The 25,182-nt window shown below is 47.0% G+C and overlaps 1 protein-coding gene across 3 annotated transcripts in view; it reads left to right on the top strand.

Moving 5' to 3' along the window:
• Positions 1 to 24,726, top strand: part of Schip1 (schwannomin interacting protein 1) — a 103,213-nt gene extending 78,487 nt beyond the window's left edge. For all 3 annotated transcript variants that reach the window (XM_048347192.1, XM_048347194.1, XM_048347193.1), the window contains 5 exons: positions 14,896 to 15,013; positions 16,069 to 16,266; positions 17,193 to 17,316; positions 19,582 to 19,675; positions 24,045 to 24,726. In XM_048347192.1, the coding sequence (XP_048203149.1) occupies positions 14,896 to 15,013; positions 16,069 to 16,266; positions 17,193 to 17,316; positions 19,582 to 19,675; positions 24,045 to 24,096 (586 nt within the window). In that variant the 3' untranslated portion in view covers positions 24,097 to 24,726. The remainder of the gene's footprint in view (positions 1 to 14,895; positions 15,014 to 16,068; positions 16,267 to 17,192; positions 17,317 to 19,581; positions 19,676 to 24,044) is intronic.
• The last annotated feature ends 456 nt before the right edge of the window (positions 24,727 to 25,182 follow it).

The raw sequence follows: 25,182 nt of genomic DNA, 5'->3' as shown, positions 1-25,182 counted from the left end.
ATACAGAACACTGTGGTTCCTTGGGCAAGTTGGTTGTTTGTCATAAAAGTAGAATCGCCCTCTCTTTTCCTTTCGCCTGTCCTTGTTTTTGACTGCTCTGTTCTGTTTCACTAAATGTAGCTGGTAATTTGTTTACTTTTCTCGTGGTGGTTGTTTGGACATTTTTGAGCTTGTACACGATGTTGCTTACAAACACTTTTTGTACGTGTGGCCTGCTGCACCATGACAGGGTTTTCTTGGATGTGTGGTCTTCTATGGAATGTCTGTCAAAATCTTATGTCTTTCCATTCTGCTCTTTATGCTTTTCCTGGCGATTTATCTTTAATATAATGTTAATATTACACATACTTTCTCCACCAGGTTATAACTTGGTATTTACTTCCCTCCTATGGGCTTTATAACCAACTATAGGTCTTGATTTTAATGCAGTTAACTCTATCAAACTCTCCTTATCTCAGCACAGTCTATAATTATGTGTTAGAAATCATCTATGAAGCCAAGATCTAACAAATATTCACTACATTTCCTATCAACGGGGAAAAAGTCTGTCCTCAATCAGCAGTTGAGGTTTTAATAATAATAATAATAATAGTTCTTTTGTTTTACTATTATATCTTAAATTCTCTTTAAAGTTTTCAAATGGCTGCTGATATAGCGAGAAATCGAATTTCCTTTTCTTTGTAGACAGCCATTTATTGTGTTTACTGAGCAATCTTTTATCTACTGTCTGACATACTACTATTGCAGTTGCTGCACGTTGATGGGAAATGTTCTCTTTCATTCATTATTATCTCTATTCCCTGACTATTGTCTTAACTATAGCCCCCTCTGTTAACAGAAAGGAATAAATCAGGCAATGTATTAAATACATCGTGATGTATTATGGACAGGCAAATCTCTCTCCTAACTCTTTGCTTCACAAAGAAAATGAATACTTCCAGTGCAAAAACAAAATGCCACCTTGCCTTTTTATTCTTCCATATGAATTTTAAACCACCAGATCAAGTTCAGCAAAATGCTTTCTGACTCTTGATCAACTTAGGGAGAATTTCATCTTCACAAGTGAAGTCTTCCTGCTCTGGAGCATAGGGTCTGTCTTCCCATTTATCCAGCTCTAGCTGAGTATCTCCAATAAGCTTTACATTGCCACTTAGAGACGGTGTATATCTTTTGCTATTTTTATTTTTACGTGCTTGATATCATTATATCTTAAAAGTTCTCCTTAATAAAATTTTCTCACCGCTGCTGGAACAGAAATGCACCTAACTTTGTGAACCCAGCCACTTCGTTATTTCTGCTCTCGTATCGTTATTCTCGTATAACTAATAGATTCTCTGTTCACTCCCAAATAACCTTTAGTGTTTTTAAGCCATAATATTATCCACAAATATGAGTAGCTTCACTTATGTCTTCCTAGTACTTATGCCTCTGGCTTCTTGGGCTCATCTTCTATACTAAATGGAATGTTTTTCTGTTTTCCCACATAGGATAATACCAGTTTTATGTTTTGCCTAGTTATTCTTTTGTGTAATTAATGATGTTTCCTTCTGTTAACAATTTTTAAAAATCCTATCACATGCTTTTATGTCAGGATGAATTTTGTCATTTTATTCTACTATCACTCTGCCTTGTCAATGAAATAATTGATTACATTTATAAACTTTCAAAGGTATTGAGCTATCCTGACATACTTAACATATACCCATATGGTTGAAAGGGGAATTACCTTTTTTTTAGACTTTTAAATTTTATAGTATTTTTCTTAAAAGTGCTACATTTCCATTCATGATTGACATAGCTCTGTCATATTCTTATGATATTTTTATCTTAGTATTAATGTTCTTCTGCTTAAAAATGGGGTCAGGAACTATGTCATCTTTCCTATTATCCAAAATAGTTCTCATAATTCTGGAATGATCTGTTACTATAAAGCTTGACAGGACTCACCTGTATTTGCCCATGTCATTCATTTTGTGTGTTTTTTTTAGCAACTGGTTCCATTTCTTAAGTCGTTAAGGGATCGTCTGTTTTTTTTTTTCATTTCTTCTTGACTCAGTTCTGATCTATATATATACACAGATACATATAGACCATGGAAAATTACTCAACTATAAAGAAAAAGGAAATTCGATCATTTGTAAGAAAATGGAAGGAATTGGACCTCATTATGTTAAGGGAGATACAGCCAAGCTTAAAAAGCCAAATGTCATACATTCTCACTCACTTGTAGAGTATAGGCCTAAGATGATGATGTGATGATGGTGATGGTGGTGGTAATGGTGATGATGATGATAATGGGATGGAGGTGTGTGTGTGTGTGTCTGTGTGTGTGTGTCTGTGTGTGTGTGGACCAGTGGGCAAGGATACTCTATATATACATACATGTGTATATACTATATACTGTACACTGTGTGTATATATATGCTATATATACATACATATATTCGTACCTATGGATACAGAATAGTGAAGCCCACCAAATATTATTTGGAAAAGAGAGGAGGAAGAAGAAATAAGAATAAGGTGGAAGAAAGGAATCTTTTCAAAGCGCACTGAGTGTGTGTGTATGGAAATGTGACCACGAAACCTCCCTATTACAAGTGTATGTTCACTCAACAAATAGACATGTAGAGACCTCACGTGGAAAGCAAAACAGCCCTCCTCTGAGTGAGATGCCAGAAGGCCCCTGTCCCTTCCCACATCCTCCCCTCGGTGCTTCTTCCCACCCCCCTCCAAAAGCCCCTAAATCTCACCTGCTGTTCTAGCAGAACAGAATCTGCAGGTCTCTGAGTCATCTTCCTTCTTTGCAGACACAGATACATGTGTAGCCTGCAGGGCTTCGTACAGAACAGGCTACATGGCTGGCCAGCCATAAGGGAAATTATTTATATCCTGTTCTTTGCCATGTTTTCATCTCCACCTTCTGGGATGAGAACGTGATGACTTTGTACACCCCACCCACCCCCGTCTGGATGGTGATTCACAGTGAGACGAAGAAAGGCTACTTTATCATGGTCCATTGCAGTCTACATAGATTACCATCCCCCACCCGTCAGTGATTTCCACCCGTTAGAACTATTTTTAATTTTCTAATGAGTTACAATCCCTGAAACTCTTCACTGAGCCAGAAATACCTTGACTCTTACTTAGGGAAGTACTGGAGGAGGTCTCCAGACCTTGAACTCACCAAGATGTCACTCCAGAATTCTCCGTAAGTTATACGTGTTGATTTAGATAAATAAGTAGAGCCAAATAAGCCTTGTGTGAATCGAAGAGCTCAATATTCGATTTAAAATGAAGCTGGGGACTTAAAAATCATTTGGCCAAGTGATGGACTAAAGGATGAGCTATTTTTTTTTTAAGGCAGAGCCTTGCTGAACGGAGTGAATTTCCACCAGAAACCGTAGGATGTTGTTTATGCTTTTGAAAGGATGTGTGTCTATCTGCAAAATAGACACACATGTTCAGTGTGAGAGGAATTGCAACACAGAAAACTGCTGGTTGGGCTGTGCCCAAAGGTGTAAGTTCTGCCCATTTGTCTGCTGAGTTCCAGTCCTACTGGATTCTTCTAGGTAGTGCTCTCCTAAAACACTTTTTTTTAAAAGTGACAAGCTGTTAAATGCAAGCCGGGTTTACCATAATCCCATAAAGATATTTTATGTTTAATACTACAGCAAAAAGAAGTTGATATTGCTTCATGACTCAAGTAATTAAATTTATACTGAAATGTCTTTTTTTTTTTTCGATGTTTGCTAAGCCATCTATAATCCACCTTCCCAAGCTGAGCCTGAATAATCTTCCTTATTTTTCTCTTTGAAATGTTAGGCTAAAAAGAATTCAAATCTTAAAGAGGAGATTTTTAAAAAGAATGAGTTACTGGTTTTTTGTGCGTGTGTTTTTTTAGTTACTTGGTTTTGGAATGATGGTGCTAAGAAATACTCTAACTGTATTCTTGAAAAGAAAAACATCTCTCCCTCCCATGCCCCCTCCCTCCCCCTTTCTCTGTCTCTCTCTCCCTCTCCCTCTCACTCCCCTTCCTTTCCCTCTTATTTGAACAAGTCTTGTTATATAGCCCAGGCTGGTCTTGAACCCACAATCCTCTTATTATCAGCTTCCCAAGTGCTGGAAATAGAGATATATCTCACCATGCCCAGCATTTCTTTTATTACTGGTATAGTACTTTTCCATTAAAATTTTTTTCATTGGCCATATTATCAGTTAGTCCTCTATTTCATATCCTGGTTTTATAGCTTAGTGTTATTTAGGGAATAGGGAATAGGAGCTGCTGTTGCTGCTGTAAGAACGAGAAACAGCATGGTTCTTAGTATCAGACATCTAGGAATTGTTTTCATTCAGACATTACAACCTAATCTGCCATTGTGAAGAAAGTGTTCCATGGCCCTCCCTCTCTTCCTAACCTTACCTTGAGACCTTACCCTGAGATAAATTTTATTTACATACATAAGTATAAATACAACCAAATTCAGTCTTCCTCAGAAAGCTTGCAATGGATGGCGTATGGATGGAGATGAGGCTAGATCTGCCCTCCAGCACTGTAAGCACTATGGAAAAGCAGAAGGCCCCACACAACTTTGGAGCAGCTGGCTTGAATATTGATCGCTGTTTCCTTCTCTCCGCCTTCCTAGCCTCCCTCCACCAAAGCCTGTTTCTTTCTTGGCCTTGTACTTGACTGGTGAGTACGAGAGAGAAGATGAAGAGTAGACTCCGGACTGCTCTGTGATGGGACAGGAAGTCCCGAGCGGGGCCTGCCATCGCCCAGGAAGTGGTTTTTCCAGTCAGGGGACACGGAATCGAGGCAGATTCATGGGGGCTTTGTGGTTGAGACTGAGAATCTGAATACAGGTCAAACCAGCATCATTTTGCCAGGAATTTGAATCACCCTTCTGTCTTTAACAGGAATAGTTTTTGCATAATTTCCTGGAAGAAATAAATGGAATGGCAGGGAAAGAGGTTGACTTGTTTCAATGCAATGAGATCCATGTTTGTTGCATCTTTCTTGCAATAATAGAAGCCCAGGAAAGCAATCTGTTTGTAACTCTGTATTAATCTCCTGTATGCGAAGTCAAAATTTGCTTAGAAAACTCTCAATATCAGTAGTCCCAAGTGTATGTCATTGAAAAATTGCAATTCACCGTTTTTTATGCTTTTTGAAGTCATTGGGTAATATACAGAAATCCTATCTTTATTATGCAATTTCAGAGGCAAGGAGAGGTTTAAAGGGGACCTCTGGAGGAGGACCAAGATTAAAATGGCAAAACAAATTCAATTATATGAGCAATTCTTCTCTTTCACCCATCTGAAAGAAAAGCAATTCAGTATTTGTGAAATTTTCTTTGTCTAATAAATAGCCTTGTTTTACAGTATCGCCATTGACCCCAGTTTAATTAGGTGCAATTAATTTTGTGCAAGCTGAATTTGACATCTTGCTGGAGGCATAACCAGCTGTACCCTGTCTTATGAATTTTTTTTATCACCAATGAGAATTCAATTGCCTGAACCCCTGCAAAAAGGGGCGAGTCGTGGGGAGGAGGTAAAAGAAGGACCACAGGGCTACATTTTATATTTAAAAATGGCTCCACGGACAGCTAAATGTTTAATTAAAAGAGCTTCAAGGAACTGTTTCTCATTGGCGCGTCTTTGACAAGTCCTCATGACTGTCCCTGCAGCTCGCACTCAACTAGATACACGCGTAGCCTCGCGCCCCCCGTGAGAGCTGTGGGGAGCCGGTTCACGGGTCTCCCCATCCGCTAGGAAACACCTCCCCTCCTGGCCCAGGCAGGCCAGGTCATCTGGAGGTCTGACACCGTGTTCGCGTTCTGCAGCGAGGCGACTCAAACCCGGGGCCTCCTGCATGCTAGGCAAGTCCATCCTGTTAGGTTTTGCCGTGCTTTTCCGGTGGTTCTCATCTGGGCCATCACTCGCATTCGAGACGCATCAGAGACATTGCTTCTGGGGATAGAAATCTTCCCCGGTGCCAATTACAATAGCATGGAATGGAGGGTAATTTGTAGGGTTGTTTTAAGAGGGCCGCGGGTCCAAGGTTTTAAAAGAAATCCAACATTATTGAAAATAGCAAGTCTTCTGCTCCCTGGTTCCGCGTTCTTGCAAGCTGCCCACGTTCCCCATCAGAGATCACCACTGTTCCTGGGTTTCCCTTTGGCTAGCAGGCTGGAGAGGTGGCACGTGCGCATGCTCTGTTCCTCCAGCGACATGCATGCTCCAGGTGTCAAGGGAGAGGCGGTGCGGCCGGGGCGGGGCGGGGGGGGGGGGGGGGGGAGCAAGGTCTCAGCCGAGCGCCTGAGGCTTCACCCAGAGTCTCAAAACCCTGACTCTGCCGCTCAGCACCGCGGACGGTTCACGGCACCTGTGCCTCGGTTCCCAGCTTGTCCAGTGGGGTGGTAATAGGTGTGCCGACTGCCGGGGACGACTGTGAAGAAAGGTGGAGGACACCAAAGGCCGCCTGGGCCAAAGAAGGAAAGGCAACGGCGTGGAGAATGTGGCGCCGGCTTCCCGCGGCCCTGCTCTCCGCGGCCACGCTGTCCTGGTGGCGGTGGCCGCTCCTCCCAGTGGCGCGTGGCGCCCTCCAGGGCTCCATGACTCAACACCCCCCCCCCCCCGGTGTCCACTGCAACCCCTTCCTGCAGGCATGGTGACCCCACAACAACCAACAGCAGCCACTAAGGTGGAGAGTCCCAGCTGGTGACAGGGTGCGGGCCTGCAGCTCATTCTTTTACATGACTGTTTAGAATTCAATCATGAAATCATGATAAATCATGAAAAAAGGGTGTTTTTTTTTCTTTAGATAAAGCTTATTATGGAGGCAAGCCCACATCTCATGTCAGCCGCAACATGAATTCCTGTTTTCTTTTCTGGTGTTACTAGGGTTTTGAACTCAGGGCCTCGTACGGCTGAGCCATACCTCTAGCCCTGCTTTCTGTTTCTCCTGTGTTTAGAATAGGGTCTTACGGTTGAGCCATGACCTCCTCTCCTGACCTCCCCGTCGGCTTCCTCCTCTGTGGACGAAACGTTTCTCGGTCTGGCCTGGAATCGCGATCCGCCCGTTCTCAGCATCCCGTGTAGCTGAGATGGCAGGCGGGTGCCACCATACCCAGCTCGGGGTTGCGAAGGCTCCGTCGTCCCCTCATTCCCAGCCTCCTAAGGAGCTAGGATCACAGGCATGCGCTGTTGGTGGCTCAGCTCCCGGCATGTTTTTGTACAGGAAGGTTGAAAGTGGTGAAGCCAGCAGTGCTTCAGTGTTGAAAAGAGTAAAAATAACTTGAATGAAGCGTTTTACCTACGGACCGGAGGTGTAAGTAGCTCCGTGGTAGAAAGTGTGCTTGGCCGGTGTAAGGCCCCGGGTTCAATCCCCAGCATAACACGCTTAAGCTGGGAAGGACAAACCGGCCGGCTGGCTTTGAAACCACAGGTACACAGCCTCTGCGAATGGCGTCAGTGTCTGCGCTTTGCTGCCGATCCGGAGCGGGACGCGGGGCCGGACTGGAGAACGGTGTCAGGTAAATGCAAGTCCAGCCACAGCGCTGTTCACTTAGAAGGTAACTGCCCCCCTGCCCGCGGGGCTCCCACTGCCCGCAGCCGAGCACGAGGGCCCCGCCTGGCTCCTCGGTGCTTCACGCTGTGCGTGGAGGAGGGCTGAGTCAGACTCCCGCCATCCGCTCCGGCTGTCGGTGCCGAACCCACTCACCTCCTCTCCAACACTGCTCCCCCCCCCCTTTTCCTTTTGTAAGGCTTGCCGAACGCCCGCCCCCACACGCGGCAGCACGGAGGCACCGGGAGACAGAGGTCTACGCGGATTCTCTCCCTCCGCGGTGTTTAGGTGTATGCCCCTACCGTTTCCCCATTCATTGTCCTCCACACTGGTATTCAGAAAATTGAAATCATACTATTCGTGCTGTTTTACAGCCTACTTTCTGTCTTATCGGGAACATCCGTTTCCCTGGTCTTTCATTGTGTGTCTTTTTACTAGCCGCAAAATACCCTGTCATGGCGCTGGGAATGTGGCTTAGTGGTAGAGTGCTCGCCCAGCATGCATGAAGCCCTGGGTTCAATTCCTCAGCACCACATATATAGAAAAAGCCAGAAGTGGCGCTGTGGCTCAAGTGGTAGAGTGCTAGCCTTGAGCAAACAGAAGCCAGGGACAGTGCGCAGGCCCTGAGTTCAAGCCCCAGGACTGGCAAATAAATAAATAGCATGTCATGTATTTTACCATAAAATATACTTCATCTTTTGGGTTTAGCCATTTCATTTGTGTCCAGCTTTTTGTTTCAACTTGGTTTCATTTTGCTTTTCTTTTTTTGATTGTCTTTCCCCCCCCTTCCAATTTGCATTCATGTATTCTTGCTAGTAGTTTTTCTTCTAGCAGTACTGGGGTTTGAACTTACTGTACAGGTAGGTGTTCCTTAAGCCACACCCCAGCTCTCAATCATTCTTAAAGTGCCCTGTACCAGTTTCATGGCCTAGTGCAATTTAACTTCTGAGCCTGTTCAGAGCTGTGGACCGCATTCCCTGTCCTTCCTTCCTGTGTATCTGAGGGGCAGAGGTAAGATACACAAAGGGTCTGGCAAATAGTAGATTCCCCTAAAAATGGCAGCTCTTCAGGTATAGACCGCTTGAAAATCATCTGGAATTAATTAAGAGGAAAGCAGACCATGGCTGGCCTCTAAAGAGAAATGGCTGCTTCCCCCCTCCCCCAACCCTGACCCCATAGCAGAGGAAGCCCTGCTCTGATCTTTCATTCATGCTGGAGAATATTTCTGTCGAAGATGCATTTTCCCAACATTAAGCTCCTCTAATTCCAAATTGAATTACGTGAAAGTGGTCATTAGTGAAGGAAATGGACGCTGATGCAGAATGAGAACCAACAGCTGTCTGAGGAATGCAGTATTTATAGCTCTGTAGAGATCGGCTAGGACGCAGCTGATCCTTCTCCAAAGATAGCTAGCCAGTGCTGGTCCCCCTTTTCTGTGAGCTGCATGGGCGGTGGGAAAATCCTGTGCCCGTGAGGTGCTGGGTGCCTGGGAACCATCGTCTGAGCACGCGCAGTTGGAATGACCCAGCAGCCTTAGAAGAGGAGGCCGGAAGCTCGGCATGGGGCTGAGAGACGCGCAGAGAGGCCTGGTCAGCCCAGCTGTCTTGAGCCAAACCCTCCCTGACTTCCTGGATGCCTTCAGTATCTCAGCACACACCGAGTTAGACACAGCCCTTCCGGCCTCTCTGCACATAGCACCTGCTCGGGGGTGGCCTTCCTGCATTCGTGTCCCGAACCCCATTTCACCAGACCACCTCTATACTGAGGCTTGCCGCACCTTCACCCTTCTTCCTCGGCAGCTTTCTGTCCGTGGGCTCATAGGCAAGACGGGGGTGGCCCGAGTGCTTTCTGGGTTTCCGTCCCGTGTTGCCTGGATCCTACATGGTTAGTTATTTCTTGAAAATCAGTTGAAGTTGATTGTCAGTTTATTTATTGTAAAGAGATTTAGGTTTCAAGCACCTGGGTAGCTGAGATTTGTTCCTGACTGAGCTACTACATGCATCTACGAACTGGGGGGGCGGGGGAGGGTGTCATGAACCATGCCTGAGGTCCCTTAGGAGTCAAGAAGAGACATAAATGAGTGAAGAGCCCAGCTGGGACCCATTGGAGGGGCGCGGGCGAAAGGGGCGACGGGACCCCCCCCCACAGCTGCCAGGAGCTTGCGGGGGGGGGGGGGTCAGTGTCACATGACCACTGAACAAACGAACCCACAGTTGAACAACCTTTTCTCCGCCTCACGCAGTTATTGACAAGTCGCTTCTGGTTCCAGGTGATGCTAAGCGTTGAGCCAGCAGTATTGGCAGCTGGTCCGCAGGAGCGTGCCTTCCCCAAGTCTACCCACTTCCTTGACTGCCTCGCACGTCCCCCAGCAACGGCGAGTTCACACAATCCCACTAGAATAAAACAAGACAGAGCGTCGTTCTTCATCATAGTAGCCAACAGGGAGAAGCCCGAGCTTGGCTTTCCTTCCATCGTCATTTACTTTCAAGAGGCACAGGCATTTCCGAAACTCACAGCAAACGCCGGCATGGAACGGAAAAGGGAGAGGCAGGACTTGTGGGATGGAAAGTCTTTTACTATTCATTCATCTTTTGAGTCACCCAGTAGACACCATTCTACGGACGCTATAGCTAATGCTTACCCAAACCTCAGTATTCCTCCATCTTTCTCCATGACAAATCCCAGGAAAATGAACCATGTCTCTACTTACCCTGGGGAAGTTCATTTACACTCTATTGCCTTTGAAATTCCCACAAAACAGAATGTGATGTAGCATAAAAATATGAGACTATTTATTATGTATAAGCCCTTGAATAATGCACCAAAGATCCATTAAAATAAGTGGAAGCCACATGTTAATGGCTCGGCCACCAAGTAGTTGGGGAAGCAGAGCAGTAAATGGCGCGTGGTCAGATTGCGCATTGCACGCGTGACACCTGTGGACACCCGTGGGCCAGTTCTCTCTGGCTGTTTCCTAAGGAAAGCCAAACACTCGCCCGGGGTTACAAGCCACTTCACAATGTGCGTGCCTGGCCAAACTGCACGGACGGACACAGAGGATCTAATAAAAACCAAGGCTAAAATTAAGAATAACAATTGAAAAATAGCTGCCATCCATAGCATACAACACTTAAGCATTTATTATTATTGCTTATTGTTATTATGGAGAGGGAGCCCCCCCCCCCCGCCGCATGGGTCAGCCAGAGGTCCCTCTGGACCTGTGTGCCCTGGGCTGGGCTCTACGCTCTGGGCTGTGTCCTGAGGCCTGTGTTCCCGTCCTCAGGAAGACTGAAGCGGGACCAGCCAGTAGCATTGCCTCTGCCCTCCCATTGGCTCTGGCAGGCCTGAGGCCAGCCCAGGGGCAGGGAAGTAGCCCCCACTTCTGGATAGGAGGAGCTGCAAATCGCATATAGAAGGATGCACCCCAGGACGTGGAGAAGTGGGGTCCATTAGAACATCAGGCCAGCACGAGCCTGGGGTGTTGCTTGACATCCGTGGCTAAGCTTGGCCCATCTGGGGGTCCACAAGTATCCCCATGATAGTGGCCCAAAGAGAGACCTTTAGCGGACATCCTGTGTGACTGAAATTTAATACAGCAGTTCAACACTGCGGGTTGTATGCGTGTGCGGATGCATAAAATCTTACCAAAGAATCAAGGAGTGACTCCTTGATACTGGTTGTTGTCCAAACTGGTGCTAGCAGGTCCTCGTTTTCAAAGCGGGAAAATGGTGCCTAGTGGTGAGCTCAGGGCTGGCCTCACACCGGTCCTTTGTCTCATCCACACAGACCGTGGGGCAGAGGCCCGATGGACGGCTGCTGTCCCCTCTGCCACCAGCAAACTTGAGGACCATGACATCGTTTCTGGCCAGGAGCAATGGTTGATGATGTCTGGGATCAGCCCCCAAAGGGCTCTGCACGTGCGAGGCGTGTGCTCTAACCACTGAGCTACAACCCCAACCCTTGGCTGTTTGAGACCGACTCTCCCTGTATTTCCAGGCTGGCTTCTAGTTCACAGTCCTCCTCCTCCCCTCTCCTGAGTGCTGGGATCGCAAAGCTGCACCCCCCACGCCTCGTGAAGTGCTGTCTTTACACCAAACGGCGGGCCTCTTGGCTGTGTTGATTGAGCTCTCCTCGTAGTAGAGAAAAGCTTTTCATCTTCAGCCATCCTCAGGGCCCGGCATGGTTTGGTAATAATCGTGGCTCATGGTGGCTGGAAAGCAGCCCAGCTGTTTTCTAAGTAACAGTAATTGCTAAGCAGACATGGCCACCGCGCGCTGCCCCATGCCGGGCCAGCAGGCCGTCAGCCGCTGGTCTCCCCAGCTCTGCTCATCACCGCACGACAAGAAGTTCATCTCTCTCCAGACCCGCATCCCTGTGCGTCGCTTGGAGCAGCACCATTGGTTTTAGTTGATAAGCAGTGGAGAAGGGAAAAAGAAAGCTTTCGACATAACCTAGACATTTCAGTGGGGGGAACAAAGGGGCCAGGCGGGCTGGCAGACGTGGGCAGGCGGCACTTGTGCAAAATACGATCCCTCCATTAGACAGTGATATCTCCAGTTAATAAGATGAGAATCTTGTTTTGCCTTTACCCAGATGGTGTTTGAGAGATCTGGGTAAATTGCCCCCCACCCCCAGCCTGAATTTCACAAGACCAGTTACGTGGAAGCAGGCAGAATTCTACGGCAGTCTGATCTCAGCTGTCCGGAGTGCGCAGGGCCCTGGGACAGGCATTTTCTGGCCTGGTAGCCCACAGGCAGGCTGCACCTTGGGCAGTGTAGAGCTGAGCTTTGCCCAGAGCTGTCTTCCCCAGCCACTGCGCCAAGGCTGAAGGCAGACAAATCCTTCTTAACACCCCAGCTCGTTTAAGATGCCTTTGCTGAAATCTCCTCTGAACCCCTAGCTGGGATGTCAGACCTGTCCCTTTTCGTACCATAACCTCTGCGATTACCGATGACCGCAGGGAGGAATTACAAGGCCCCTCAGGTGATAAGGAGATTTTCTGAATTTCTTCCTGAGGCTTTATTTATTTATTTACTATCTTCCATTTCATCCCAACTACTAAGCCTTTGCTTTTGCCTTTCCTGATTTGGAAACTCAGTGTGGATGGGGTGATTGATGAGTCTAGGTCCTCTTTTCTGAAGAGAGGAGGTTGAGGCAGTATTGTAGGGTTTGGGTTTTTTTTTTCCCTCCCTATTTTTATCAACTGTACGTCCAGTGACCAGATGCCTCTTTGCCAGACTTTATTCAAATAGAGAAAAGACTCCGTAAGCTCAGAGTTGGACTAAGTCAGCCTTCGTTTGTGTACCTTTTTTTTTTAACTTGCAAAGTTTTATTTTTATCATCTCTCAAACCAGAGTGCTTGAGTTTCCTTATTAAAAACGGATTGATCTTGCTTTTGCGGGCTGACTTCTGACATTGGAATTTCTTAAGCTTAATTTGTATGAGTCAAAAGAAAACCTAAGTATTAATTCGATTGCTACAGGAAAAACAAAACAAATTCCATAGAAGGATGTTTAAAAGAAAGCCAATCCCAACACAGAAGAGCAAGCATGAGCGCTAACCTAACAACTAAGGACAGGTGGCCCTGTCAGGCTGATTTTATGTCTGGGATTGTGACAAGGCCGTAGGTGTTAGAGGAAATGACTTCCAGGGTCCCCATTCCTTCACCTAGACTTCCAGGAGGTAGAGAAAGGAAGACTGCTCGCTTATACCGAGCACCTGCCCTTTGCCAGCCTCTGAACGAAGAACCCTTTTCATAAGCTCTCGTGAACCCCGAGGTGTTTGCTACTCACCCCATTGTACAGATGAGGAAACTGGTACTTGAAGAATGACATCAGTCCGCTCACTTGAACACCCTGAGCTGAGTACCTGGGATCTGTTGCAGCTGCCTAGCCGGGCCTGGCAGGGCCCTCCTTGCGGTTGTTGTGAGGGTGTATTGTATGTAGGGGGATGCCGCACTTACTGAGGGAGCTGCATTTCCTGAAAGACTAAGTGGCACTTGGTGTAATTACAGAACTTAGCGATAGGTGGCAGCACGTACCCAGAACAATCGCGGAGCTGTGTTAGATTTTGCTTAGGGTTCTATATTGATCTCATTCAAAGACGCATTTTAAGTCATTCTCTGGAAATGTCAACAAAGCACTCCTACCGTTGAAATTTAAAGAGCCAAACACGGAGCTCAAATAAGTTGTTTGTGTGTTTGGGGGGAGTGGGGGAGTCTTCATTTCTTGTGCCAGTCCCAGGGCTTGAACTGAGGGAGGTGAAGAAGCACTGTCCCTGAGCGTCTTTGCTCAAGGATAGCACTCTACCCCCTGAGCCACAGCAACACGGCTGCACTTCCAGCCTTGTGGTGGTTTGTGGACGGTCTTTTCCTGGGCTGGCTTCCAGCCGCCGTGCTCAGATCTCAGCCTCCTGAGTAGGTAGGAGGACAGGCGTGAGCCTCCGGAGCCCAGCAGAGAAGTTTCTCGTTGCCTTTCTCTCTGTGGCAGCAACGTCACCGGAGTAAATTCCATGCCCTCTTTCGTCAGTCTGTCTGAGATCAACTTCCTGTGGTGGCATTTTTGCTTACAGACCTCCTTCTGCCTTCTCTTTCTCTCCACAGAGCTTACGACGAGACCAGGGCTACTAAAGATGCTAGAATTATACTTTAAAACCTGCTGCCCTGTGGGGGGGGGGGGGCTACAGGCTGCAGAATCTCACTGCCATCCAGCCTTGCTTCTAGAACCTTCCTCATGGCTTTTGAGTTTCCTTGCATTTATTCGAGGGAAACCTGGGATGCGTTTCTCTCTTGGGGAGAAACAACTGAGTCTCATCCATTGGCTTTTTGGGGTAACCGCCTTGCACAAAGGCCTCTTTCAGGTGAGGCTGTTCTACTGGGGGGGGGGGGCGGCGCAGGAATAAGCCTTTCTTCAGAAAGCTGTGACTTTGGCATTCGGGCTCTAGCAAACACCTCTTGGGAGGTGTAGCAAACACCGCTTGGGTCCTCCAAGCGTGGGCACCCTGGATGAACCCAGGAAACTAGCCAAGGACACCGGCTATCTACATTGACAGCATTTTTATTGCAACCCAACTATGTGTTTTGTATTGAGCTATATGCTACAATATCTGGCCTTTATGTCTTACTAAATATGAAATCGACGTGGGGTGGGGGACCGAATAAGATAGCAGAGCATCCTCTAATAAAGGTTTTGATTTAGAAGTGGAGAGTTCTAGTGGTCACTGACTCACTGATTCGTGTGAAGACCACACGAACTGCTTTCTGTTACCAGACCATCCTTGGCTGTGGCCAGATAGCAAATAGCCAATGCGTGTCCTGTGTTTCCACCCAGCCTCCAGAGTGGGATGAACCTGCAGATCTGCTTCGTCAATGACAGTGGCAGCGACAAGGACAGCGATGCCGATGACAGCAAAACGGAGACCAGCCTGGACACCCCTCTGTCCCCCATGGTAAGCCCTCCAGCTCCCAAGCGAGGGTCCATGTACTTTCTTGGAATTGGGAGCAAACCTTCCAGAGGTGGAAAACATCTCCGAGAATTTCATGCTTGGAAGGCGGAGGTGTGGGGGCTGGGAATATGGCCTAGTGGTTGAGTTCTCGCCTTGTATACGTGAAGCCCTGGGTTCGATTCCCCAGCACCACATATAGAAAATGGTCAGAAGGGGCGCTGTGGCTCAAGAGGTAGAGTGCTAGCTGTGAGCAAAAAGAAGCCAGGGACAGTGCTCAGGCCCTGACTTCAAGGCCCAGGACTGGAAAAAATAAATAAAAAGTGGAGGTGTCGCTCAAATGTTAGAGCATGAGCATTGAGCAAGAAAGCGAGGCCTGTTCAAGCCCTATATTGGACGGATGGACACACACACACACACACACACACACACATGCACGCACGCGCACTCCATGTTTATAGAAAAATCAATGTCATGCGATAGGGATATAGAGACATATTAAACTACAAGAGAAATCAGATCGTGTGTCTGTGTGCAGGGAAACGAGGCATGATGGCGCACACCTGTAATCCCAACACTCCTAAGTCTGAGGCGGGAAAGTCATAAGTGGAAAGTATAATAAATAAGGAGGTTGGCTGGCATTCTGTCTGAGCCATGACTCCCACCGCTGTCTCATTTCTTACAGAAGGTGTCTGAATAATGAGAGTGCTTGTTGCTAGACTGCCTTTCCTCTCTATAAGGTGTCTTTTCTTACCAGTGATCACCAGTAGGAAACTGTGCTGGTAATTGAGGCAGAGCAACATCAGCATGCTCTCAATTCCAACGCAGTGCCTTGCTCTGGGTCCAGTATTCATTAATAGTGTCTCTGTTTTTAATTACACTGCTTTCCTATTTAGGCTAAAAACCAGAGCGCATTATTAAGTAGACCTTTTTTCCATTACTTGAGAGAGTGGCACGGCTCAGTCATCGGTGGAGTGATGGAGCCAGAGGCCACAGGGCATCGTGATCTTCTCTCACCCAATGGATGCAAACGCCCAGGCTTGTTCTCTCTTCCTCCACAGAGCAAACAGAGTTCTTCCTATTCCGACCGAGACACCACCGAAGAGGAATCGGAATCTCTGGACGACATGGACTTCCTCACGCGACAAAAGAAATTGCAAGCCGAAGCCAAGATGGCCCTGGCCATGGCCAAACCCATGGCCAAAATGCAAGTCGAAGTGGAAAAACAGAACAGGAAAAAGTCTCCGGTGGCTGATCTCGTAAGCACGGGGCTGAGACGCGGGCCGCTGTGTCGGCCTGCAGATGGCGGAGCTGCCCGCTCCCTCCCCACGGTTGTGCAAACCTGGGTTTCTCCAAGGCAGTTTGTCAAAAGCACTGTTGTTGAGAAATAACGCAGTTTGTTTCCTTTTCCTTCTTGCTGTAGCCCTGAAAGATAAGTTAGCAATAGATACCACAAAAGCACACTCTGCTCTGAATTCAGGTCCAGGCTGTTTCTGGGAGACAGTGTTGGCTGTTTTAGGTATAAATCTGTTTAAACCAGTCTGGGTTGACGAACCTATTAATTGTGGCTACCTGGCTGTCCCTGTAATTCTCATTCTAACTTTTTACGGGACCACAGCCCAACAGAGGATAGTCCTGGACTTCGAAGTTAGATTTAACTGTGTCTTTCATCTGCTGTGAGATCCCGGGAAAATGACTTCACTCTCACTTTTTTCATTTATCAGATGCCAGAGAGTTTATGAGGAGTTAGTGACATAAGTGTTCAGAGCACTTTGCACAGTGCTTGTGGCCTGGTATACCCATGTCACTTTTACCCCTATCACTGTTGTCCTTACCGATGCTCCTTGGTAATACATTTGTGTTAAAGAACGATCTAAAAGCCTTTGATGTAGGTAGGGTAGAGTTTGTGAGAAGGGTATTGTTAATTATTTGGGCCCTGTGATGTGTATGGATACCAGCTCCATGTTGAGAAAGTCGCAGGCGGTGGTGTGTACAAAGTGAGAAAGTTACAGGTGTGAGAAAGGCTGTGGCGTGTGCACAGGGCTCCGTGTTGGGAAGATCAAAGGCTGGAAGAGCCTTTAAGCACAAACCCTGAATTGAAATGCGTGACTAAGGGGAATCCGAGCTTTGTGTTCAGGGTGTTTGTGATTCCGTTCACACCTCTACTTTTCCCTTGTATCTTCAGCTGCCGCACATGCCTCATATAAGCGAATGCTTGATGAAAAGAAGTTTAAAGCCCACGGACCTGAGAGGCATGACAATTGGGCAGCTACAAGTGATCGTCAATGACCTCCACTCGCAGATCGAAAGTGAGTGGAGAGCGGTGGTGCTGGGCGGGAAGGCTGTCAGGGCGGGGCCGGGCTACACGCTCCATGCATTCTGTTCTCTTGTATAAGACTCTCACTGGTTTACGCCTGTCTGTTTGCAAGGGCATGAAGAGAATCACAAGCGTTTCTCGTTTCATGTGTTTGCTTGGTTGGTTTTGCCAGCACTAGGGCTTGAACTCAGGGCCTTGAGCTCTTGCCTGTGTTTTTTTGATCAAGCTGGGTGATTCACCACTTGAGCCATGCCTCCAGTTCCCATTTTTGCCGGTTGTGTGGAGATAAGACTCTTTATATCTCACTCTCTTGAGTCTAGGATGGTAGGGTGTGATCTTGGTTTGTTTTCTTGACTGTAAAATGTCAGAAGCTTTAATTAAGAACTCTGCTAGGTTTGCCATGGTTAAGGGGTCCTTTTCATCTGTCTTAATCCTCACGCTCAACACAGTACAGGTATTTAACTCACAACATCTGTTTCTAGAATATAGGTCAGTAATCACAAGTTATTAATTATGCAATTTATGCCTTCTGTTTTACTTGTGTATACATTTGTTTTAGTTATCATCAGTCAAGTGAGACTTACTTTGTGGGATTCTACGTGGTGAAATTATGTACTACTGATACGTGAAAATTACAGGGTGACAAAGTATGGGATTTTCCCCCATAATAAAGAAGGACCTCTAACAGAAGTGTCCGGAGTAAGTGTGAGTAACACTCACTAGAGAGTACTGGGCCCACAGTGAGCAGACAGTGATAGGCCCCAAAGGAAGAGAGACTTCTCACTAAGAGATGATGGTTGTGTTACAGGCCTTGTAAAAAAAAAAACTTGCAACCTTTTAATTGGGCTTTAGTCACTACGATTGTTATTCAATCAAGAATTCTGAAAGGATCTCTGATGTTTTACCGCTCAGATTTACTATTTAATAGTCTAGTTCCACAGACCACCCATGGGTTTGTTTACATTTGTAATCCTAGCTACTCAGGAGACTTGAGTTCTACAGATCAAGACTGAAGGCAGCCCTAGAAGAAAAGGCCAAGAGATCCCTTCTGCAGTGAACCAGCAACATGTTGTGCTGCAAGCCTGGCTCAGTTGGTGGAGTGCCACCTGTGAGCAAGAAAGCAAAACACTTGCGAGGCCTTGAGTTCAAGCCTTGCAACTTGCAGAGAGAGAGAGAGAGATTCTTAGGAAGAGTTAGACTCAACATAATAAAATTACATCTAGTCCTTTATAAAAGCAGGTGGAATTTTAGGTTCATGTGATTTTTCTCTTTCTGGTAAATTGGAAACTGATCTGCATTAAACACAGATAAAGGCATCATTTGAGGCATTTCCAAGGTAACTGCTAGAATGCCCTCCATTCCTTCCCCTCTTTCTTCTTTCCCTACCCAGACCTTTCCCTCTAGATCGAGCTCTCCTAGCTATAATTCTTAGCTTCTATAGGGGCAGTGGGGGCAGCAAGAGAGAGCTTTCTGCCTGTTCAGATTTTCTAGGGTCAGGAGTCACATTAACCCGGTGTATTTTATCCCCTGCATAAGTCTAAGGAAGATAGTCCAGAAATTTGAAAGTCTTAACACATCTCACTATTCCAGAAAGCTGACTTTCCAATATGTTTAGACAATGCTACTTCTCATAACGAAGTAAAGACTTTGAGTATCTGTGACTCACCCGCCTCCCCTGCTGGGCTTGGGGTTGGAGGGCTCACTGGGCACTTGAAGGGTGCCCCTGACTCCATGCAGAATATCTTGCAATGAAGGGTGGAAAGATGATTGTGTGCCCAACTTCACCCCTCTTCAAAAAAAAACCCTGCTTCCCCTTGCCTGCCACTTTGTCTGCTTCTTTTCCCACTGTAACATGGATGCAATGGAAAAAACAGACAGATCATCTCTATCTGAAATCCAAAATGCTCTAAACTCCTCCTCTGGAGGATTTCAGATTTCCAGATTTTTTGGATTACGGGTGCCTATCTTAAGTTGAAAGTCTATGTAAATACTCTTAAGACTCAGAAGACTTCAAAACCTGAGCACTTTCCAGTAAGGATGCTCAGCCTGTACTTGGGTCTTTACTCCTTTTCTTCCAGCACCCAAATGGGCCTTGTTTTTCCATCAGGTCACTTCACCTGGGCTTACAAAAGGCGAATGTGGAAAAAGTGTCTTTTCCTGCGATGCTTAGTCTGTCCTCCATGTTGATGTGTTGATGGTGCTCACGTAACGGGATGCAGCTTCATGTGTTTTTTCCATGCTCCTTCCTTTGCCCCAGGCTTCAACGAAGAGTTGGTCCAGCTTCTCCTCATCCGAGACGAGCTGCACACTGAGCAAGACGCCATGCTGGTTGACATCGAGGATCTGACCAGGTGGGATGGAGAAGGAAGGAAGCGGGGGGTGGTCCAAAATTTAACAAAGAGGCCTAGAGAACTTCTCTCTCTGTCACCGACATGCCTACCTTTACCCCGCTGAAGTCCTCCTGACCAAATGCACTCATGATCACCTGCCACGCCCTCCTAGTGAGGAATACTCAGTATCTTAGCACTTCTTACACCATCACTTAAGTCTTTACCCACTGGGGCGGGCGGTCCTCCGGGGAGCTAGTCCTTAGCCACTCTTTACTGGAGTGAATCCCACAATGGCGGCCTCTCAAAGTGACGCTGGGTGTCGGGACCCCAGCTTTTGATGGTCTCTGCCCTGCCTGGGAAGTCGGAGCCTGGCATCTCTCCACAGCTTTGGTGCCGCCAGATGGTTCTTGCCACCGGGCAGTTCCAGGATCTGAGCTTCTGAGTGGGTCTAGCTCCAGTCTCCTCTCTTTAAAGAAGAGACTTGTGCCTCCCCAAAGAGCAAAGAAACCAGGCGAATGCTGATCAGGAGTGTCCGGCTCATTGTCATGCATATACACTATACACCATGTGTATGCATTAGAGATCATGTATATTAAGTGCATGAAAAACTGCCCATGTTCCTATGATTTCAAGTTTCCTTTTCTGAGACAGTCCACACGACATCTCTAAACCAAGAGACAATTATTAATCCCAGTAGTGTTATTCAGAGAGTAGAAGGCACCCCAAGAAAGCACACAGACAGACACAGTCACATAAGAATTCAACCACAAGCCAGGTGCCCGTGGCTCATGCCTGTAATCCTAGCTGCTCAAGGGGCTGCGATCTGAGGGTCACCGTTCAAAGCCAGCCTGGGGAAGGAAAAGTCTGTGAGACTTATCTTCAATTAACCACCAGAAATCCAGAAGTGGCACTTAGACTCAAAATGATAGCGCACTAGCTTTGGACCAAAAAGCTCAGGGACCACGCCCGGGCATCTGAGGTCAAAACCCCGTGGTCAACAACAAAAAAACCAACCCCATAATCCAGAGCCACCCCACATAGTGACAGCATTCTCCTCCGGGTCCTCATCTTAGTGAAGTTGTAATGATGCTGTGGCTTTTGTAAGCAAACTAAATACGGTGTGGTTCCTTTTCAAAGACCCATAGATTGTGCTGTTTTGTATATTTTAAATACATTGGCTTATCCCTCACCAAATAATAATAACAAAAAGAAATACTAATAGGCCTTCTGTGTTGAGCGTATTAACAACCTGCATCTGAACTAGAACACTAAAATAATACTAGTGCCACCTACAGGTGTATTCGGGAACTACAGCAACTGGAAAATCAAGGCTCCCTCTTTTATTAGCCTCAGAATTTGCCTGTAAGTGCTGATGATACAAAGTCATTTGTGAGATACAACACACACACACAATTCTGAACTCTTCCACTCCGTCTGAGATAGCAGAGACTTTTTCTCTGCACCTCCAAACAGAATGACACTCCTTGTTAAGGGGTGCGAGGAGGGGCTCCTCCCATCTCTTACTGCATTCGGCTGATCCTTAGTTTGCACTGTGTGTTTTCACACCTGTCAGGTAGTGTGGCCATGAGAAACAGGATAGACAGGATCATGAGGTTCAGGAAGAGGAGTCACGCACTGCAAGGGGACTTTGAATGGAAGCATTCCTGTAGGCACATGGGACATGGTGTGCCCCCCCCCCCCACCCCCACTTGTTGGGAGGAGCCAGCCATCTCCTGCCGCAGAGAAGTGACTTTGGTCCAGGGAGGACTAGAGGATACGGGGACATTCCTCTGAGCAGTGGAGATCTCAGAAGGCTGAGGGAGACAGCAAGGGCTCTCCTTTTCCTGCCACTCTAGACTCAGATCAATGGGTCTCTACTTTGGCTGCTCATTGGAACCACCCGGAAAGCTCTCCAGAATGCTGATGCCTGAGCCCCACCCTCGGGAGTTTCTGGTTTTATTATTCTGTGACCTTCCAGGTCATTCTAGTGCGAATCTAAATTTAAAAAAAAAAACACCAGCTTACAAGATCCTATGAGGACAAGCTCCCTGACCACCAAGGAGCTTCCTTTTAATCCATCGTTCCTGCGCACCTCCCTACTCCTGGCATTGGAGCATCCATGCTCTGGGACTTCCTCCACCTCCACCCAAATCAGAGCAACACTCCTGGCCTAGGAGGGCCTTATCCTGAAGGGCTGACTACTGGGGAATGGCCCCATGGGGCTCATGCTGGTGTTTCCCACGGTGGGTGTCACAGAGCCACCCACGGTGGCAGCTGTTATGCAACCAGGTTCTGGTGGCCAGGGCTCAGCTAGCAGCCTCTTCTTCCTGATCCGGGCAGCAGCCCGCCCGCCCCACGTGGAGCCCAGTCACGTGTTGGGCTTGTCCGCTGTCTCGCGGCGCTTTGTATCAAAGCTCCTCCCTGAAAGCACAGGTGACACACCATTTTTGTTCATTGCTGTTTTCCCCAGAATCGTAGTTTCGCAGTCTAGGGTATCAGACGAGCCTGCCAGACACACAGTAGGCCCTCAGTATGTATGATTATTGATAAAAACAATCATCGCCTAAAACAAATCTTACAAAGGCCTTTAATATACATTGATGGTGAGAACCCTGTCATTTTGTGGAGTGAAATCCTTTCCTTCCTTTGTTTAAAAATTTTAATGAAATTCAACTCTGTATATTTCAACTGAATACTCAGCTCTTAGTACTTTCCAAAGAGTTTGCTCGTCTACTTTTCTTTCCTTCTCGGCAAATGCCTTGATAAATGTTTGCTTATATGTGTGTATGTGCTCATGTATGCATACATGCGTATTAAAGCTATTTAATTAGCCACAGTGGAATCAAACTATTTCTTGAGGTAAAGTTGTATAGGTGAGGCAGAGAGCTGCCTTATGACAATGATCTCTGCTATCTTCCCTGTACGCATGAACAGAGGATGATTTGTTAGGGAATGGAGAGCTTGGGCTCGTCTCCCCGCACCCCTAAGGGTCTTTGTTGAGAGCTGAATGCAGTCATTTATTTGTGGGCTGCTCTCTGTGGCAAGGATGCTGCCAGTACTTCCCTCTTCTGAAAGGATTTGTGGTTTGTCTGCCTTGCACAACGGAATTGAGACACTGCATAAACCCAAGGAGTGGAACTTGACATCTCTGACTCCCCAAATCCAGGGTGCACACACAGACAGCCCCTCAACCCTTCAAGGCAGCAAGAAACCCCAGCCTTGGATGTTTCTCTCTTGCCACATTTGCCATTTCCTAAAATTGTCCTTCAAGACCTTTGTGTTTCTACAGCCTTCACCTGCTACCATCCTGTGGGCAGGGAGCCTTCCACAGATTTCTACATTCTCTTGGTCCACACTGTCCAGCTGGTGGGCTGGCCAGCTTTGAGGTCACCCCCCACCCCGGCCCCAGCCTCGCTGGCACAGATCTGCCCTTGCCAGAGGAGGAAAAACATAGGCAATCTGGAAGTCTTTCCACTCACCAAAGCCGAGCTTCATTGGACATTACCTTCTGTTAGCGCATGTGAGATCACTGAGCTGTCAGGAGCCATAGTTAATACGAAGATTCTGTCTACCTGTGTGTCCTTAGACCAGGTCTCTTGGTCACCAATCCTGGTTGTGACTTTTTTTAGCAGTTGTTTTTTCACAGTTCTGGGATATAACCCAAGACCCCCACATCCTAGACAAAGGCTGCACGGCTGGAGCGCCTGCCCCCGCCCGTACCATTGCTTTGTTTCTTTGCCCTTCTTTATCCACCCTTCCTTCCCTGTCTCTTCATTGGACTGTGTTACTCAAGAAAAACAAAGACCTTGCTGTCTTTGCTTGCTACCAAATCCCCTTCATGAGGGCGAGTGTCTGGAATATGAAATACTTACTGATAAAAGTGTGCCCTATACTCCACCTCTTGCCATTGTTTAGCGGGCGGGGCGGAGGATGATTAGGGGGACCGGTCTTGGGGCTTGAACTCAGGGCTTGGGCACTGTCTCTGAGCTTTTTTCACTCAAGACTAAGCACTCGACCTCTTTGAGCCACAGCGGCACTTCCAGATTTTTTTCTGTGATTTAATTGGAGTCTCAAGAACTTCCCTGCCTGGGCTGGCTTCAAACCGCTCTCCTCAGATCTCAGCCCCCTTGAGTATATAGGGTGACAGGCGTGGGGCCTCTGCACCCAGCTACTCTTTCCATGTTTAAATGTGCTTTTCTTCTTCGAGATAGTGATGTCTATAACCCTCAGGTTAATCGCGTGGCTTACTACATAAAGAAATCATAGAAAAATAAAAACCAGTGTGGGAAAAGTGTTTTTTCTCGGTCCTCCTGTCTTCCACTCTGAACTTCACGTTGGAGAGTGCTGTCGGCTCCCTTTTCTGAGCGCTGAATTTCTGTGAATTTTACAGACACGCCGAGAGTCAGCAGAAGCACCTGGCAGAGAAAATGCCTGCCAAGTGAAGCGAAGCCGGCCACCCGGAGGACGAGCTAGAATTTATTTTGCTTCTGTGATTGTTAAAAAAAAAAATAATGCCATTGCTAAAGGTGACGCAGAAACAAACAAATATCAGTGTTTGTCATGGTAATGTCTGAAGCTTCCTGTTCAGTGATCGGCCTTTGCTTCTTAATTTATTTTAATTTTTTTTTTTTACTCGTGCCACTTAATATCGGGCATTTTAATAAAATATTGTTACAAAAACAAACCAACCCAACTGTACAGTACTTAACACCATCGCGAATCGTGGTTAGTCCAAGAGGGTAGTCTTCACACTTGATTTTTTTTATGGGTTTGGAGATTTTAAGTTGGAGCAGTGTTCTTCCCGCCGACGGCTTCCACGCCCCCCTCCCCTCCCCCCCCGTAGTTTTCAGGGCCTGTGAACGATGGTGCTACGTGACGCGTCCATGCCTGCCTCCTCGTGACGTTAGAGCTCTCCCGACGACGCCATCCCAACCAGTGCTCAACATTTTGTGAATGTTGACGATCCGAAGTTCATTTCTCAATGTGCTGTTATTAACAATGTTGAATTCAGAGGCTTCCTTGAAAGTTTTATGTATAAATATGTATAATAAAGATTAAAACTTTGTTTCATAGCCCACGTCTTCTTGCTCACTCACAGAATGACTGGCTGTGTTTCCTGGCCCTTTACCCCCTGCACAACTAAACTGCCCGCCAAGGAGCTGTAGTGACTAGTGGTGAGCAAAGCAGTGACTCTAGATGAGAAGTAAGCGATTGCCAGGGCTGGGGGGTGGGGGGACAGAGCGGGGGGGAGAGAGAGAGAGGAAGGGAGGATGAGAGAGAAAGGAGAGGGAGGGGACAAGGGCAGGGGGAGAAAGAGAGACAGGAAAAGGGGTGAGAGAAAAAGAGAGGAAGCCTAAGATCAGTAATACGAAAGCCATAATTTCTGTTACTGCCACAAGCTCGAATGTTCTAGAATGTTCTTGAACAACAACCACTAGTCTTGTTAGACCCTAGTAATCTGTCAAAGCTCCATTTGCCAAATTCACCACATGAACAGAGCTGGCCTTCACTGTTACCAGGACCATTTG

The sequence above is a fragment of the Perognathus longimembris genome, chromosome 5 (assembly GCF_023159225.1).
Source record: "Perognathus longimembris pacificus isolate PPM17 chromosome 5, ASM2315922v1, whole genome shotgun sequence".
Classification (NCBI taxonomy): Eukaryota; Metazoa; Chordata; class Mammalia; order Rodentia; family Heteromyidae; genus Perognathus; species Perognathus longimembris.
Note: the sequence above shows the minus strand (reverse complement) of the source record. Positions and strands in the feature narration are given on the sequence as shown.